Consider the following 18,490-nt stretch of genomic DNA (forward strand, 5'->3'; position numbering starts at 1 on the left):
AGAAAGTTGCCAAGAGGTCAAGATCAAGTCTTTCGTGAAGGTGTATAACTATAATCACCTCATGCCCACGAGGTACTCCAGAGACATCCACTGGGACAAAACTATCATCAACAAGGATGTCTTCAGGGACCCCGCTCTTAAACACAAAGCCCATCGGAGGCCAAGGTCAAATTTGGGGAGAGGTACAAGGCAGGCAAAAACAAGTGGTTCTTCCAGAAGCTGAGATTCTAGACCTTACTTGAATCAAAATCATTAAAAACACCCCCAAAGTTTAAATTTAAAAAAAAATCAGTCATGGTAGCTGGGTACCACCTAGTTCTTCTGGTCTCATGGCAGAGGAGACAATTATTCATGGGCCAATCAGTCACGCATACATATTCCTTACTCTTCCTTCTCTTATTCTCCATTTGGTCTAAAAATAATTTTTCTCTTATAAGTAGGTACCAGTGAGGCTTGGTGTCTACCATGTTTAAAGGGAAATGCTGTTTCACACCCAACTTTTACCTTATTATCTTTGGGGCTCTGCTTCCCTTGGCAAGCTGGTTCTTCAGAAAGTATGCCAAAATTTATTTCTACAAAGTCACAGAAATCTTTATTAAACAAAACTACCAAAACATGAAGCCATGATTTCCCAACAGATTGCCAACGGTTCTCAATCTGTGGGTTGCGACCCCTTTGGGGGGGCAAACAACTCTTTCACAGGGGTTGCCCGATTCATAACAATTGCAAAATTACAGTTATGAAATAGCGACAAACATAATTTTATGGTTGGGGGGGGTCCCCATCACATGAGGAATTCTAAAAAAGTGTTGCAGCATGAGGAAGGTTGAGAACCACTGCTGTAGATTTATTCATTTCTGAAAGTAGTGTTTCTATCTCTTAACCCTTCCCTGAAGAAGTCTCCCAATAGAGTGGCTGGTGGTTTTGAACTGCTTACCTCATGGTTAGTAGCTAAATGGATAACCTACTGTGCTCCTTACCCCTTGAGAATCCCCAGAAAAATCAGTCACTATAACCTTCTGAACTGGCTTCTCTGTCTTGAATTTAACTGCCCAACAGATCAGATCTCTTGGGAAGCCACTGTTTTCACTGGCCTTTTTAATTTTGAAAGGATCCCAGGGAGACAAAGAGAAGTGTATCAGTGGATGCCTGCTGTCACCCACTGATCACAGAGACATGAAGAAACACCATTTGTTTGGAATAAATCCACGCCTGTGTGAACAGGGACCAAGCAGAAAGACCTTTGGGCATGCTACTGTATGTGCTGTCTAGGTAGGGCAGAGGATGAGCCCCACTCTTTGATCTCCAACTTCTGTCTCCCCTCTTGGGTGTAGCACATGCATCAATTGGTCATTTGGAAAGGCTTGCCCTCTAGGGTGATCTCCAGGGCCTCCTACCCCTGGGCACTGCCCCTCAGGCAGTCAGTTTCTGGGCACAGTCAACAGCTCCAGGAGGAAAACTGGAGCCTGCCACCTGGTGGAGAGAACAGGCTCTAACAGGCAGACCCCTCCATGAGCCTGGGAACCATCTATCACTTACCAGAGGGGACCAGACCCCATGGGCCCTGGGCTCCCTCCTGCATACCGAGCCATATGCTCTAAGGGGCTCTGGCCAATCAGATTGTTGGAGAAAACCAAGAGTTTTAAGTGGCCAGAATACTTCTGACTGAGAAGGCTCCCTTTCTTTGGAAGGCCTTCCTGGTGCCAGTCCAGAAGCATAGACACTCCCTGGTTCCCTGCACTTGATGGTGCCTGCTGGCAGTTAAGTGTCCACCATATAGGCTGGCATGACAGGTCCCTTCTCAACACAGATATAGATCAGGAATGTGACAGCCAAGACACTTATTTCAGTCCAAGCCAGGGCTTCGGGATCTCAGAACCGGTCCTCGGAGCACCCCTGGGCCAAAGCCAAGCAACCCTAAGGACGCTGACTGGGCTGAGAAGCAATGAGACAAAGATGACTCCAGAGGACATAACGGGGCCCCCCATGTAGGCCCCTGTACAGCTGTCCTTTGATTCCTAGATCTCAGGCTGTGGGGAGGTGGCATGGTTCCTTAGGTCAGGAGAAAGACAGAGTTCCGTCCAAGTTCCTCGCAGATAAAGAACAGCCTCCACTTGCCTGCCCCTGAGGAGGAGCAGTGGGAAGAGTGGGGAGACAAACAGCCTGTCTCCCAGCTTTCTTCCGCCTGCCGCTCCAAGGAGGGGCCCGCACCCACCCACTAGGAACACCTGCTGTGTGGGACGTGAGTGTTCCATAGCGAGAGAAAGGGGAAGTGTGTCACTCTGCGTGGAAGGACGCTGCTGAACTTTATTCATGTTCAGATTCCCGTTTACCAGCCCCACCACGATGCCACACAAATAAACCTGACGCCAGGGAAGATTTCCTATGAGCAAATAAAGAAGAAAGCAGAAGCCGTAGGAGGGACGGATGCTACGTGGGCCTTGAAGATCAACTCTGCCTACCTGCCTGGAGACAGAGAAGCTTAAGTAATTAGGTAATATTTATAAAGTGTGAAAATGAGAGCTGGCCCCTGGTGCCTGTTACCAGAAGCAGCTCGGCTCCCGTGTCCCACCACCCCACCCCGATGCTGCACTCGCTGTTGTCAGTGTCCCACGCTCTATTTTCCGATCTGTGGCAGTCTCCTGGGACAGAAAGGAAGTCCCCTCTTTCTCTCGCTGGGGTTGTTCTTTTTGAAATGACACTAGTCCAAGGGGAAGATGGCTTCCTGCATCCTGTGAGCTTCTCGGATTTCAAGTTTGGGAGTGGCATGGAATCCGACTCCAATTGCCCAGGAGTAGAACGTTAAATGCCCCAACTGTCACAGGTCTTAGGACAGTTATCTTTTCCTCCTGGATACTTGGCAAAAGTTAAGTTAGCATAATTCATCCATCCACTTACCTAACCACCCATCCAGTCCACAAACAATAACTAAGCACTTACTGTGACCTACGGACTGTGTTAGCCCTGTTGAACCAAGGATGTAGCAGACCCTTGGCCTAGAGACCCCCTGCCCAGATGAGGTGGGTGTGCTGGTCCTCACATGGACTGATCCAACGACCTGGGTCTTCAGCAGCCTATGCTTCGAGCATCCAAGAGAAATCACTAAAACCAAGCCAAGAGGTAAAGAAGGGGCCCAATGATTCTTTTTTCAAAAGTAAGTAGGCACAATCCCCACACATATGTTTAGCTTTGAGATCCCTTACTGCCGGGAAGGAATAATGAACGGTATGGTTCAATCACCTGGTGACATCTGAAATAAAGACTTGTGGGTTCACTTGGAAGCCCGAAGGCTCTGCACCTGAACATACAGGGTGCTGGAGTCATGTTTGAGGTCTACCACTTTCTGGCTGAGCCTCGCTGCTGGGTCACGTATTCTCTTTGTGTCCCAGACACCTCGTTTGTTAACAAGAAGGAATAAAATGGTATTTTTCCCACCCTCCATCCGAACTGCTAGTAAATTCTGTCAGCTCTACTGGGCTTCATCACGATTACCTGCGTCTACCCACTGACATCTGGCCTGGAATATCTCTATCGGCCTCCCACTGATGGAATCTCACAGGAGAAATGTCTTGCTTGCTGCCTGACCCATAGCTTAGGAATTTGCCAGTCCCTGCAAATTGGTGATCCATTGGGGTCTTCAGCCTGCTGCTTGACCCATGAATTTGGACATTTCGACCCCTTCAATTGTGTGAGCCATTTCCTTGAAGTAAAGCTCTCTATTTACAGATACATTTCATTGGTATGGGAGGAAGACTGGGCTTTCTATTTCAGTAAACGTTTCAGCCTGGGAAACCCATGGGCTTGCCATGAGTCAGCACTGACTCTACTGCAGTGAGTATGAATTTTTCTTTGGTATGATTAAAACACTCAGACATTTTATCTCCTCCGATTAGAACTACAGCTCCATGATGAGGGCCACTTCTCCCTGTTCATCTCTGCTGCTAGCTGGACCTAGAACTTGTCCATTGTAGGCACTGACTATTGGATGAGTGAAAAAGAACCAGGGGCAGAGGTTCATTAAGCATGCATGAAAAAGAGGCAGTAGCATTCAAAACCCAGGCATAGACTCTTTTTAAAAAGCATTTGCTGCTTCAAGCACAACTCCTTCAGTCAACACGCTATTCAAAGGTTGAAGAAGACATCTGACACATGAACAGAAATTCACTGACTACAAGACATGAAGCAAAACTACTTAATGCTTCATTGAAGGTCTGTGAACATCAACATTCTGTCAACCAGTCAAAGGCAACTTGTACTAATACTAAATACATAAAATTACAGTTATCAAGGGATGTCTGAACATTTAGTATCATGGCACGACCCTTATATGTGCGTAATGGCCAATGACAGTTCGTAAGAGGAGGGAGCTGAAACCTCGCCACTGGAGCTCCAGGAAAAAGATGGTTCTTCATAACACATACCTATGCTGGAAGTTTCTGGAAATAGCAAGATAATTTGGGGGACACATCTCTGGGAAGGCAGCTGCTTACAAAGGAACTAAGTGTTCAGGTCAGAGATACTTTTAACACGATAAAGTAATTCGAGCTCATTAAGTGTGCAAGTAGACGTGATTACACTGAAAATACAACAAACACTTGCTTAGGCATTCTCACGCCTGATCAACGCCCTTCGGTTCTGCCTTTAATCCGAACAGGAAGCAATCTTTAGCCCTGAAGCACAGCTAGAAACGAGATCTCGCCATGAACAGAAGCAAAATCCATTCTCCCCCAAGTCTGTGTCGTTGGCAGAGAAGACTGGAGGGTACAGAGGCAGCCCGATGTGCCCCCACTTCCTTTGCTTTTATTACATTATGCAGTGTCACTTTAATTAAGCCATCAAATCAAATTACAAGATCAAGTGGTTTTGATTCCACTGTGGTTTGAACAGGCTTCGTTAAATTAATAAACCATATGTTTCCTGTTGTTGGAAGGAACGTTATTTTCCTCCGTTTACTGTTCCAGAAGTCTTCACAGTAGACAGCATTCAGCACTTAATCACCGAGTGCCCTTCCCTGTGCCCGGGATGTGCTGCAGAGTAACTGAAATATGACAGCCCATTAAATCCTCCAGTCTGTCCAAGTTAGTTACCGACAAAAGGCAGAGTGGTGAATTGGATGTCCCTTGAACAATCCACTGAGCCTAAATTTGGTTTCCTTTTACTGGAACTAAAGCTTTATATTTTTTCATGGATGACACCCATGATAAGTCTTCCTTTGGCAACAATACAAAATTAAGATGACACCCCTTTGGTGTCTTACATGACCAGGCTTCTCCTGCTTGGCACTGAGCGGCTGGATTGTTTTCTCCCTTCCAGTACGTCCAATCATCTTGACAGAGGGAGTGGAAGGAGGTCTTCTCTCGAGTGCAGCAGCTCAGGACCCCAGCACTGCTGCGCTCTATTAGCCAGCGTCCAGTGCCAGGGGAGCGGGTGCTCGAGCCGTGCATTCAGGGACCTGTGGCTCTACTCCCATCTCTGTGATGAACAATGAGGACCCAGTACTAAGGTGAATGCGTAACTGGCCAGTTACCAAGTTCATAAACCTCCAGTTGGTCCTATTAACTTGAAGCGGAATGGAAAAGCAGATCCAACCAAAGGCATTAACAGCCATGACCAACTGCCACCTGTGATTTATAGTTATTTTCAGGGTTAAAAAGTCTATGATTAGGTTGATCCATCTTAGAAGGAGCAGTCACTCAGAAGGTCCACAAACTGTGGTTCTCAGGCCCAACCTGGGTTGCTACTCTTTTGGGTAAATAACACTTTATTGGGATAAACCCGTTCTTGTATCTACTGTCTACAGCCGTTTTCACACTACTGTGGCAGAGCCGTGTGGCTGCGACAGAGAGCAAATGGTCCACGACACCCCAAATAGTTACTATCTAGTCCTTTAGAGAGCCTGCCCTAAGTCATTCCTTTATTTTTCTTTCTTCTGTGACAATAGTTCAATAATAACTCCATGCCCAGTATCATAGCTCTCCTAACACTGAAGTTTTGCAATATTGGTCACATAGATAATTCCAATCAAACAGGTTTTGTTCTTTTTGAATGGCTTCAAGATTGTGGAAAATGACCCATATGTTTATCTTTTTTCCTCGAAACTAGAAGAGGGAGGACAACTCTTCCCTTACATTTACTCTTTACTGCTTAGGCCTCTAAGGTCAAGAATCTAAGCCATCCAGGCTTCCCACAGATTGTCAGTATTTGTAGTTGACTTTCAGACTGTATGCTGTGGTAGTTGCTGTCGGTTGTCAGTGAGTCAATTCCAACTCATGGTGACCCCAACTCTGCAGACTAAAGACCTCAACTCTCCAGACTAAAGCTTCCAAGGTAGTAACTTCTTAGAAGCAGATTGCCAGGCTTTGTGAGTTTGAATTGTCAACCTGTTGGTTAGTAGTATAGTGTTTAACCAACTCTGCTACCTGGGACTTCTTTCAGCCTATACTGTTAAATTACCTGAGGTTTTTAACAGGGGAGGGGAGGGAGGAACTATATGACCTGTGCATTTGAAAAAAACAGGAGAGGAATCATTCAGAAAAGGAGGGTGAGAATGGCTACCCCACTAGAAGAATGCAATCGATGTCGAATGCATTCATAGTGCATGTAGAAATTATGGGACTGACTTCAGATATGAAACATTGGTCTCTACTTGTCTAGAGCAACAGAGAAACAAGGGAACCAAAGAAGCAAAGACGCAGTTGCAGGAGTGTCTGCACAGTGCTCCTCAACCTTTCTAATGTCACGCCTCTTTAATACAGTTCATGCTGCGGTGACCCCCAACCATACAATCATTTTCATTGCTACTTCATAACTGTAATTTTGCTACTGTTATGAATCAGGCGACCCCTGTGACAGGATCGTTCAATCCCCAAAGGGGCCGAGGCCCACAGGTTGAGAACTGCTGGTCTACACAGAACTCAGCCTCATCGATGTTGAGATCAGAAGAACTACATGGTGCCCAGCTCTCATTATTGACTGTTCTGACCAGAGGCACAGTAAGTGGTCCTGGATAATACTGGACAACATTGTAGAACAAAATGCAAATTCTTAAAGAAGACCAAATTTATTGGATCAGTGGAGGCTAGAGGAACCTTGAGATTACTGCCCTGGAGGTAGCTTTTAAATTTTGAAGTAAACCCACCCTTGGAGAGTATCTCTCAGTTATACCAAATTAGCTCATAAAACAATGAGTACTATGCTCCTTTAATTTTAAAAAAAGTAATCTACATGACATCAAATGGTCAACATTTACCCTAAAGTAAGGCTGAGAAGGTTGGGTTAGGAAGGGCAGGGAAGCTAGATTAATGGAAGCAGAACAACCAGGGTAGAATTAATGGAACCAGAGACACACTGCCACAGAACAGTATGTACAGAAATTGTTCAATAGAAACCGACTCTGCTGGGTCTACTTTTACCACAACACAAGAAAACATTACAAGCAAATGAACAAATAAAACAAAACTACTTGCTTTTGAGTCAATTCCAATGCGCGGTGACCTCACGTATGTTAGAGCTGAGCTCCCTTAAAAACCACAACAACAAAAACACAAGATTTCTGAGAGCACATCGCAGGTGCTTCAAGAGCAGAGACATCCTCGGAGAGAAGGATGGGGCACACTGACTGGGATCAACAACGAAGAGCCAAACAAAACAAACTCCAGCAGAACACAGCAGAGAGAAACGCTCAATGGGATGGACGGACACCTAGCTGCAACAATGGGCTCAAACATACCAACAACCAAGAAGGAAGTGCAAGCAAGCGTGGGCAAGGTTTGGTTCTGTTTTTAAGAAGGTTGCCATGAATTGAAGCTAAATCTAATGCAAGTAACAACTAACAGTAGTGAGAGGAACTGTAGTCTGGGGATATATATTTTTAAGATGGGGCTTAACAATATTTTCTTTAACTTTAATTGATGGTCGCTTCTCAGCCTTTTGGCTAGATCAAGTGAAGTAACTTTAATTGGCAAATTGACATATAATTCACATATCAACAACAGTTTAAACCTATTGAGGACAGTTGTGCAATCATCACTATAATCAATTTTAGAACATTTTCTTCTGGGGCCATTACAAAAATTATGCCAGTAGATGGAATAGAAAGTCATTAGAAGGTAAGTAATCCCTTGGAGCTGTGCGTTAGGAAAATTGGAAATTCAAATATCATCAAGGCTTTCCAGATGGATAATTCGTCAAGCCAAACTCAACCGCCATCGAGTCAGTCTGACGTGTAGCGACCTTCTAGGACAGGGAAGAATCACCCTTCTTGGTTTGGGAGGCTATCATTCCTTACAGGAGTAGAAAGTTTTACCTTTCTCCCTTAGAGTGGCTGCGGGTTTCGAACTGCAGACCTGTGGTAAAGCACCTTAAGTTCAAGTCCAAATTAAATTCCTTATCATTCCTAAGCATCTTATGGCAGTCAACTAACTGTTCCCAAGATCAAATGTGCTTTTCTATATTAAATTCAAACCAAATCCACTGCTATCAAGTGACTCTGTCTAAGGTTTCCCAGGCTATAAATCGTTATGGGAGCGGATAGTCTCATCATTATCCTGAACAGTGTCTGTCTGTTGGGTGTGGGACCATGTGCATGAGATACATGCAAATCTAGAGCGGCAAAGTAGATTCGCGCATTCCTAGGACTGTAGTGGAGGGAGTGGGGAATGAACACTGATGGGAAAGGGGCTTCATTGTGGATGGTGAAAATGTTCTGGAATTAGAGAGTGGAGATGGCTGTAGAACTTTGTAAAAATGCTAGAAATACAATAAAATGTGCATTTGGAAAGGGAAAGCTTTATGGTATGTCAATTACATGTCAATGAGGCAGTTATTTAAATTGATTAGGGATCAATAGGAATACAGACACAGAGGTGAACTTCAACATCGGAATGCTAGGGCAAAAGAAAAGAGCAGAGCTGAGGCTGGTGGAGGTTGGACAGAATTGACTGCAAATGGTCCTGAGGAGATGTCTGGGGGGAGGAAGCGTTCTCAAACTGATGGTTGCACACTGTACAATTCACGGAGTCGACCTGATTCAGATAGTCACAATGGGTGGATTTGATGGCATCTAAATGATGCCTTAAAAATGATCTAAATAAAATAGGAAACTTTCAAATGCTGTTGGTGGAAATATGGAGAGGTACACAGTCACTTTGGTAAACACTTCAGCAACAGCTACCAAAGTTGACCATCTGTATAAAGCATTAAGATTATAAGATGTGGCCACTTGGCTCCTAGGTGTGCACCCAACAGAGACGTGCCCATTTGTTCATTAAAAAGCAAGTGCAAGAATTTTCATAAAGACTAAGACTTGGAAAAGACCCACACGTTTTTGTCTACTAAAATGGATAAATGTCGGTGTTGTCACAAAATGGAATGAAGCAATACGAAAGCAACAACACGGACAAATGTTAGAGACAATGTCGAGAGAAAGAAGCAAGTCACGAAGGAGTGTGTGTACTGGATGATTCCACTGATTTGACAGCGAACAACAGGCAGGCGATGCTAACTCAGGGAGGTGGGAATGGATGGTGACCTGGGGACAAGGGGGCGTTTCCAAAAATTGGTGACATTTGTTTCTTGATCTGGGTGGTTGTTGCACAGGTGCGTTTGGCTCCGGAAAATTCATCAGGTGGTGCGTGCATTTTGTGCATGGTTGTGGGAAGCTGTCGAGGTTAACTTCTTGATCTACAGGGCATGTCATAAGATATTGTTTGCGTTAACAAACACAACTGGGACTGCACTAGGTCCTTCTCTGTCTGCAGAAAGATCATAAAGCGTGTTCCTATTCATTTACACATCTTAACATGCAGCAGTTGGTGGTGCACTGGCCTTCTAACTGCCAGGTCAGGGGTTAAAAACCAGCCTTGGCTCCGGGGAGAAAGTGGGGGCTCTCTACTTCCATCAAGATGACAGTCTCAGAAAGCCACAGGGGTGGTTGTTCCCTGTCACGGACTCGGCGGTGGTGCGTTTTGGTGGGAACATGCCGCAGACGACCTTTGGGGACGGTAGTGCACACTCCGAACAAACCACTGAGTGCCCACACTTGAGGACAGGGCCATGGTCCTGCTCGAATCCAGAGCAAGCCCCTTCAGGGGCGGATCGTTCACATTTTGACAACTTAATGCAATCGAAACCATTAATCTCCTCTAACTTTCCTGGGTAATAAGGGCCATGCATTCTCTCTGCACAGCTGATATATCGTATGCGCGTCCCGTTTCTCAGCACAGAGCTCTGTAGCTGTCATAACATCAGCAATTCTCGGCTACCAGATCTTATGCTCATTTGTGATATAAATTCCCCATTCCCCACATATCCTCCACATAGACCGCTCACAAAAAAGGCAATCCATCCTTCAGGGCCCTGCTGTCGCACCCCGCTCTCTTGGGAGAAAGCCTTGGAGTTCAACTGTCTTCTTTATTTTTAGGCAGGTTAGAGAAAAACTAGCCCAAGTGAGGTTTCCTAGGCCAGCCCTACAGCTGATATTTTAATAAGCGTGTGAGCTTAGTCTTTCCATTGTTCCCAGCTGACACATGGTGCCTCTGACCAAGTGCCGGCCTCAGATTACTTCAACCCGGAGCCTTCGGAAGGGAAAGCCGGACAAACCAGCACCTCCTCGCTGTCCTCCAGCCCAAATCCCAGGCAGGAAGTAGTTCTCCCATGCTTAAATGCCCTCTCCCTTTCTTTTAGCTCCCTTTCAAAAGTACACGCCCCTGGAAAATGCACTCATCCTTAAACCTCAAAGCCCATGTCAAAGCAGGGATGTGACCAATTTGGGTAGAACCTAATCTCACCGCTTTTCCTACAAACCTCCCACACCAGTAAACTGGTGGTGCCGTTTACGGGAGGCGGGGCACTCCTGAAACAAAACCTCTCCACATCATTTACCACACTAAAAATACCACAGTCCACTTCCCGTGTTGACACATGACACACAAGCCCTTCCATGTTGCCCAATCAGACAATTTTTGGAGAATGAGAGTTGCAGGCTTGGGAAATATCTCACACCAAAAGGAAATGCCTTTTTATTCCTCCCTCCCTTCCAAGTATCAGAGCTTCCCTCAGTCTTATTCCTCCTGGTGTTTGCGGAATCTCACGGTTAGGTAAGTGACCACCGCTCAGAGGATGAAGGGTGCGGAGGGAGGAGGGTGGGCGGTCAGGGTAGGCTCAAACCTCCTAGTTCCCTCCCTGGGACAGCACTTCATGTTCCTTTCACACGAGAAAGTCGACCCGGGAAGATCTGGAAATTATAATCCCATGTTTATCAGAACGCAGCTTACATCACGCGTTTCAAAAGGCAAAAGTGATTTCCAGTGAGGACAGGAAGCTGGGGTTCTTGTCCAGCGTGGACGTTACCAAAACCACTGGATACTGGTGTCACCAAGAACACTGTAAGGCATCTTTCTCTGTGCAAGGGCCCTTGTCATCCAAAAATACCTTTGGAGGCTTCTGTTCCCAGTGGGTTTTCTAAGAAGTCTGTCGTGTCCTGGTTCCAGGCGTCGCGGACGGCGGACTTGGACACCACCCTGCCGTGCAGACCCTGCTGTGGCCGAAAGTTATTTCTGAGATACTCCACCGACTTGACGTGGTCTTGCTGCTCCGTGGTGAAGATGGAATAGAAAGCCTCGAGCTACACAGAGAAGCAGAGAGGGGGGAGGAAATGAATGTCAATCCGCGATGCTATGTGGTCCAAAGGGGGTGGGGCGAGGAGAACACAGGAGGGGAGCAAGAGCCTATGCCACGGCTAATCGATCCAACAGGACACGGAGCTGCACACCGAAACCAATGCCAATGGGCTTATCTGGCTGTTCCTGTCCTGCCAAATAACCAGGCCAACATTCACTCTGAGCTATTCAGAGCTCTTTAGTTCAGGGCTCACACGACCCCTGTCTTGCTGTAAGGGTCCTCTCTGTCCCATAGCCCCAGCAAGACCGTTAGCATTATAGGAAGGGATATAGTTATGGTGAAACTGGTAGGTTCTGGTGTCAAACTGGAATCCTTGAGTAGTCCACGCGGTTAAGTGTGTGCCTGTTAACTGAAAGGCTGGAGGTTCAAGTCTACCCAGGGATACCAGGGGGAAAATGCCCTGTGACGGACACTTGAAACCGGGTAGAGCACATGCCACACATGACTCAGCATGAGTCGGAATTGCCTCAGCGACACTCGGCTTTTCACTTTATTAGTTTAGAGCCAGGCTGCCTGGTTCAGAGTTATGAGCCCCTCACTGAGCCACTGTATGACCCTGAGCAAGTGGCTACGTTCCCCTCAACAAAACCCAACTGCGGTTTGGTCAGCCTTAAGTGAGATAATTCAAGCAGAGTGCTTCACACAGGGCCTGGCACACGGTTTGAATTCAATAAATATTGGGAATTAAATTCTTATTAACAGGCACCTCCTTGCCTACTAGGGAACAAGTTCAGCAAATTCTCAGTCCAAAGTCACTAAAAACATAACTTGCAAACTCAATTGTCCAGGTTCAACATCTAAGAGACAGGCAATCAGGGACAAACTACTTGCATTTGCAAAACCTATGCATGCGAAAGCTGGATAATGAATAAAGACGACAAGAAGAACCGAACCCTTTGAAATACAGTGTTAATGGAGAATGCAGAATATACATGGACTTCCAGAAAGAGTGAACAAATTTGTCTTGGAGAAAGTACAGCCCAAATGGTAAGAGTTTATCTCGTATACATTGGACATGTTATTGGGAGGGATTTGTCCCTAGAGAAGGACGTCATACTTGGCAAATCAGTGGGCAGAAACAAAACAGGAAGACCGTCAAAGAGATGAAGTGGCATGGCGGCTGCAATAATGCAGTCAAACCTAGCAAAGAGGGTGCGGGTGGCACAGGACCGCGCGCTGTTTCATTCGATGGTCCATCCGGGGTTATGAGTCAGAGCTGACCCAATGGCACCTAGCAACAACAACATGTACTACCCCGTTTCCCCGAAAGTAGGACATCCACCGAAAATAAGACCTACTTAGTTTTGCCTCTCGCTGAAATATAAGACACCCCCCGAAAATAAGGCCCCCCGAAGATACCGTAACACTGGACTCTGGACCGTAGCAGCGGGTGCCGCCGCGCAGCTCTCTGTTGGCCCCAGCGCAGCTGGAGCAGGCAGGAAGTGTGAGGTCTTTTTTAATAAAACAATTAAACAATGTGTACCGTGTTCTTCTTCATGGAAAAATAAGACATCCCCTGAAAATAAGACCTAGCGCATCTTTGGGAGGAAAAATTAACATAAGACACTGTCTTATTTTCGGGGAAACTCGGTAATATCTAAAGAGGCTGGGCTGTGTGTATGTGTTGGTGTTTGCGTGTGGTCTTACCTCCTAGAGAGCCCAGATAGTGTCTGGAAAATTTAAGGCAGCTACAAACCCAAGCCCACTGTCACCATGCTGATCCTAACTCATAAGGGTCCTATATAGGACTGTGGAGGCTGGACATCGTTGTGGGAGCATGCAGCATTCTCCCGTGGAACAGCTGACGGCTTTGAACTGCTGACCTCTCATCTAACATTCCAACACTTGTCTGACAGTGCTACCAGAACTTATAAGAATTGGACTGTTACCCACAAGGTTAATAGATTAAACTCACCAACTGCTCCCATAAAATTTTACAAAGCTTTGGAAACCTTATATAACTGTGGGTTGCGCACTGGGCTGCTAACCGCAAGGTCAGTTGTTCAAAACCACCTACTGCTCTTCAGGAGAAAGATGAGGATTTCTATTCCTGTAAAGACTAAGTCTTGTAAACGCACTGGGCAGGCCTGCTTTATCCTAGGACAGTGGTTCTCAACCTACCGTTTCCCCGAAAATAAGACAGTGTCTTATGTTAATTTTTGCTCCCAAAAATACACTAGGTCTTATTTTCAGGGGATGTCTTATTTTTCCATGAAGAAGAATACAGTACACATTTATGTTTATTGTTTTATTAAAAGAGACCTCGCACTTCCTGTTTGCCCCAGGTGCGCTGTAGCCAACAGTGAGCTGTGCGGCGGCACCTACCGCTACAGTCCAGAGTCACGGTAGCTTCTGGGGGTCTTATTTTCGGGGAGGTCTTATTTTTGAGGGGATGCGTTATATTTCAGCGAGAGGCAAAACTGGAAGTAGGTCTTATTTTTGGTGCATGTCTTACTTTTGGGGAAATAGGGTACCTAATGCCACGACCCTTTATACAGTTCTTCATGTTGTGGTGACCCCCAACCATAAAATTATTGTTGTTGCTACTTCATAACTTTAATTTTGCTACTCTTATGAATTGGGCGACCCCTGTGAAAGGGTCGTTTGACCCCCAAAGGGGTCTCAACCTACAAGTTGAGAACCGCGGCTCTAGAGTCACTGAGTCGGGATTGACACGATGGCCGTGAGTTCATATAACTGTTGTTGAAAGGATGAAGTCTAGATAAATTACTCAGCAAGAATAAGGCCTCAGTAAAGATTAGCTGCTATTATTAATATTCTAAAAATATTTTTCACAAGACTGCTAAACAAAGTCAGGATTCCAGGATCATAATTCTATTTCAAAAGGGAATCTTTGTGGCCTTCCACATTCTGATCATTAAAAAGGGTCATTCTATTCTATAAGAAGGATAGAGCAGTCACCGGGGGACAGAGGCTTGTTCTTAACAGACCTCAAAACTATTCTTAAAACCCATAGGTGAACTCTAACTTAAAATGCTCAACCTCCATAGTACAGACTTCTCAATGTAGAAGGGAGAGCATGACACGACAGAGAGAGAAGGCAGAATGCACTGTTTGTGGTCCAGCTGGTTCCTCGAATGTAAAATGTAATGCTTTCGGCAGAATTACAAGGTGGGAAGGCACCAGCAAGATGATTTCACTGACTGGCTGCCCTAGGCTTCAGGAGAGCAGAACGTGGCTCACACCGATGTGTAAAACCAACAAGGGGATTATTGTCAGGGTCGCTATGATGGCTTTGTGGTCATGTGGGAGCCCAGACTGTACCTTATGGTTCCTCAAAGAGCCTCAGAGCAGGACACAGAAAATAACCTGCTTTAAACACTCTGAAACGCCCACTCTTTGCCTGAGAATAAGATGAATTTCCAGGGGGGCTTTAGCCATGAAAAGGCATTTAATTCTATGGATTCATCTATTTTGTCTGTCCACTCTTCAATCCTCTTGCTTATGTAGTAGAGTGCTAATAGACCCTCGAGCCTTTTCTGCTCTTTCAAGGTTAATGAAACAGGGTGGTCTTTTCAACAGACGCAAAGCCAAGGCAGCACGTTACTCCCGCGTGACTTGGGACTTCACGGTGTTCTCCAAGCGAACTTCTCCTTGCTTAACAACTCAACGGGTCTCTGTTGACTTGTCTAGAACTTGTCTGCCTTCCCAGCTGTCCTTCTGCTGTTGCTCCTGTGTGTCTGGTGGAGGGAGGGAGGCAACACGTGACAGAACAATGAAGAAAACCTACATTTGAAGACTGCAAGAGATGCTAAAGAGAAAAGCCGCCTCTAAGTAGCAACATGTCCCCACTTAAGAGGGCTACTGCAGGCAGAACCCGCTACATCTACAAATGTGAAGAGTGTTCTGATGTTCTTCGCGAAACATCACTTCTTAAAACCACACACAAAGAATTAACGACGGCCCTCTGGAGACAGTCCAGGAAAGACCACCCAAGACGATGAAAAGGAAGGAGAATAAATCCTGGGAGGAAAGGCTCGGGGAAGTGGAATTGTTTAGCCTGAAGAAAAGGCGACTAAGGAGTAATTTGATTAAAGGCCTGTGTGTTTGGAAGATGCTGACCAGCCCTTCTCCGTGTCCAGAGAAGGCCAACTAAGAGGAAATTGGCTTAAATTAAAGCCTAAGACGTGAGTTGAATATAGGGAAGAATTCCTTAACGTTCAGGCTAATTTATTAAAAAATGAAATGTAGCAAGCACGACCGGAAATTTTGTGGAAGAGACAGCCATCTGTCCAGAAATAATTCAATCTCCACCGGGAGGCGGTCTCAGCAACATGACTCCCAGTCTTTGTTCTCTAGAATATTCACTTCTTTCACAGCTAGCAGCGAGTCCTTCTAAAACGTGGATTTCTGACACCTCACGGAGGAATTAGTCAGATAACTGTAAAAAGAAGTTGGTTCTGAATTTTAAACAAAAATGCTTTTGCTTAAATTGCTCTTACAGTTTAATAACATGCTCTGGCTTAAAAGCTCGGCTGCTTCCTTGTCATTAAGTCAACTTGCCTAAAGATTTCACAGGAAGGAAGTGATAGTTCTTAGAGTGAATTGATGACCTGAACCGTTTACATTGTCAACTCAAGCACAGCTTTGCTTGACAGCCACACAAGAGAGGAAGGAGATGGCTAACAGGCTCATCAAATGTCCTGTGGTAGGCTCGCGACATTCACTAAGACCCCATTCTGCCTCCTCACCGAGTGACAGTTGCCAGTGGTCTGTCTCTTTGGTAAGTGGCAGGAGATGGCTGCCGGGCCACTGAGTGGGAACCTCCGTGACCCTTGGTTTGACAAGGGAAGGGCGATTTTCCGCTCTGGCATGTGAGCTGGGCCACAACACGTCGTTACACAGCTGGGTCAGGTTGTCCACGGTCTCATCCTTGTCTTGAAAACACAATCGCAGAAGGCAGCCCTGACCACCATCTGGATCTCTGCTTGGTTGCATTCCAAAGGATGCGATGAGAAGGTGGCCCCCCATCCCTCCCCCCCAGCACCGTACAGCATGGCACAACACTGGAGCCGTAGAGGAGGTTACGTGGTCAGAGTTGTGCTTTGGGTGCTTTCACGGGCTTCTGACTGGGCCCTACGTGTGGTGGTTCATTTGTCGCTCTCTCGTCAAGATTCGGTTAACATCCACAGGGGGACTTTTAAAAACATGAACATGACCACGTCTCAACTCTGTTTAACACACACTCTCCCCTCACTGTGGTGTCCTATGACCTGGCCTGTACCTAAATCTCCGATCTCAGAACTCTGACTTTCACTGCCTGGCCTCAAATTCTGTTTTTAAACCGTATTTGCTAACTGTGTAAGGCTAGGCACCTTATTCCGTTTCCTCAAGCACACGATGGAGGGAACAGCGTGACCTCCCACAGACAGCTTTTAGAACTAGTAATCACGTAACTCTATGTAAAGTGTTTGGCATGTTTTTTGGCATGGGGTGAGTGTGCATTAACTATCAGTACTATAAATACTATTATTTTATGAGGAATGTGGTCACCAGCATCATACCGGAAGTATAACAGGGTAAGATGGTATATCTGTGTCCCTACCTTTCCCCTGCCCTTGCTACCTTACAGTTATCGAGCCCATTCTGCGCTGGGAACTTGGTGAAGCAGTTTACAAATGTGGTTCTGCTTTGGGCCTTCTCAGCTTGAAAGACCAAAGGTTCAGTGACATCAGCAAGAATACTAAGGTATAGTTCACCTCAGCAGGTAACAAGTTTCTGATTAGGGATGGTGTGTTGATTAGGTACTGATGTGTTAAAGGAGCCCGTGGGGGGCAACAGGCAGCACTGGGACCCCGAGGGAAAGGCTGGTGGGGGGGAAGGCACCCCATGACCCTTTACGAGTAGAGAAGGCAGCCAGGAAAAGCCCTGGCGCAATTCTGCTCTGTCATCCTCGGCTGCCCGGAGCAGGCAGAGGCTCCAGGGCACCAACCAACCACAATGGCACGTGCTCAGAGTTCTCTCTGCTCCTCACAGCAACCCCCGAGTTTGGGGTTCTTACAGTTCAGGGTAGCAGTCGTGTACTTGACTGACGAAGAAACTGGGTTTAGAGTCACGAAGTGAGCTGTCCAAGGTCACGGAGGAACCAAGAGGTGACATGAAGATTGGAAAGCCAGGTGCGCATGACTTGATTTTGCATACTCTCTGCCAGTTGAAGTGTGTGTCTAGTGATGCGGGCACCAAAATTAGTCGAACCATTGACCCTGCAGAGGAGGAACTAACTGTGGGGGTGGGAGTTGGTGCTCCTAAACAGTTGCTGTTAGTTGACCCAAGGTCGTCCATACAGGATATCAGCCCCGTGGGGCAGACACCTCTCCGTCCTCTTCTGTATTCTGGGAAGAATATGCTGGTGGCCCTAGCTGGGGAGAACTGGGAAGCGAGGACAGGATGGCAGGCCCAGAAGGGCATGGCACCCCCCGCCCCCCAGGCCTGGCTTCTGTCCACCTGGTCCTCTTCCAAAGGCAGTCAGAAATACCCTCAGGTTGATCTTTCCTCTAACACAACCCATGAAGTCTTTATCATGGAGTAAAAATAAATGAAAGTTTGTATTTCTATAATATTAAATTGACTTTTTACCTTTTGAAGCGAGCATCTACAACATTTCTTTCTTTTATCCCTGCTGGGGGAGTTGTAACTGCACTGTAACTGGTGCCATCTCAAGAGCAGTTTTAACCTTGAATTGCAAATGTGTTGGCTGGAAGCATACATGAATGATCTCAACTTAGTATTTTATTAAAAAAATATGAAAGAGAATAATTAGTTTTTAATCTGTTGGATTGAATCAAAGGAA

At 46.1% G+C, this 18,490-nt stretch overlaps 1 protein-coding gene across 1 annotated transcript in view; it reads right to left on the reverse strand.

Moving 5' to 3' along the window:
- PTPRG (protein tyrosine phosphatase receptor type G) overlaps positions 1–18,490 on the reverse strand; it is an 808,607-nt gene that overhangs the window by 138,042 nt on the left and 652,075 nt on the right. Inside the window, exon 8 of the mRNA XM_045290127.1 lies at positions 11,431–11,623. Coding sequence (XP_045146062.1) covers positions 11,431–11,623 — 193 coding nt within the window. The remainder of the gene's footprint in view (positions 1–11,430; positions 11,624–18,490) is intronic.

This window comes from Echinops telfairi, unplaced genomic scaffold, assembly GCF_000313985.2.
Source record: "Echinops telfairi isolate 266 unplaced genomic scaffold, ASM31398v2 ScPeMD7_31;HRSCAF=116, whole genome shotgun sequence".
In the NCBI taxonomy this organism is placed as follows: domain Eukaryota; kingdom Metazoa; phylum Chordata; class Mammalia; order Afrosoricida; family Tenrecidae; genus Echinops; species Echinops telfairi.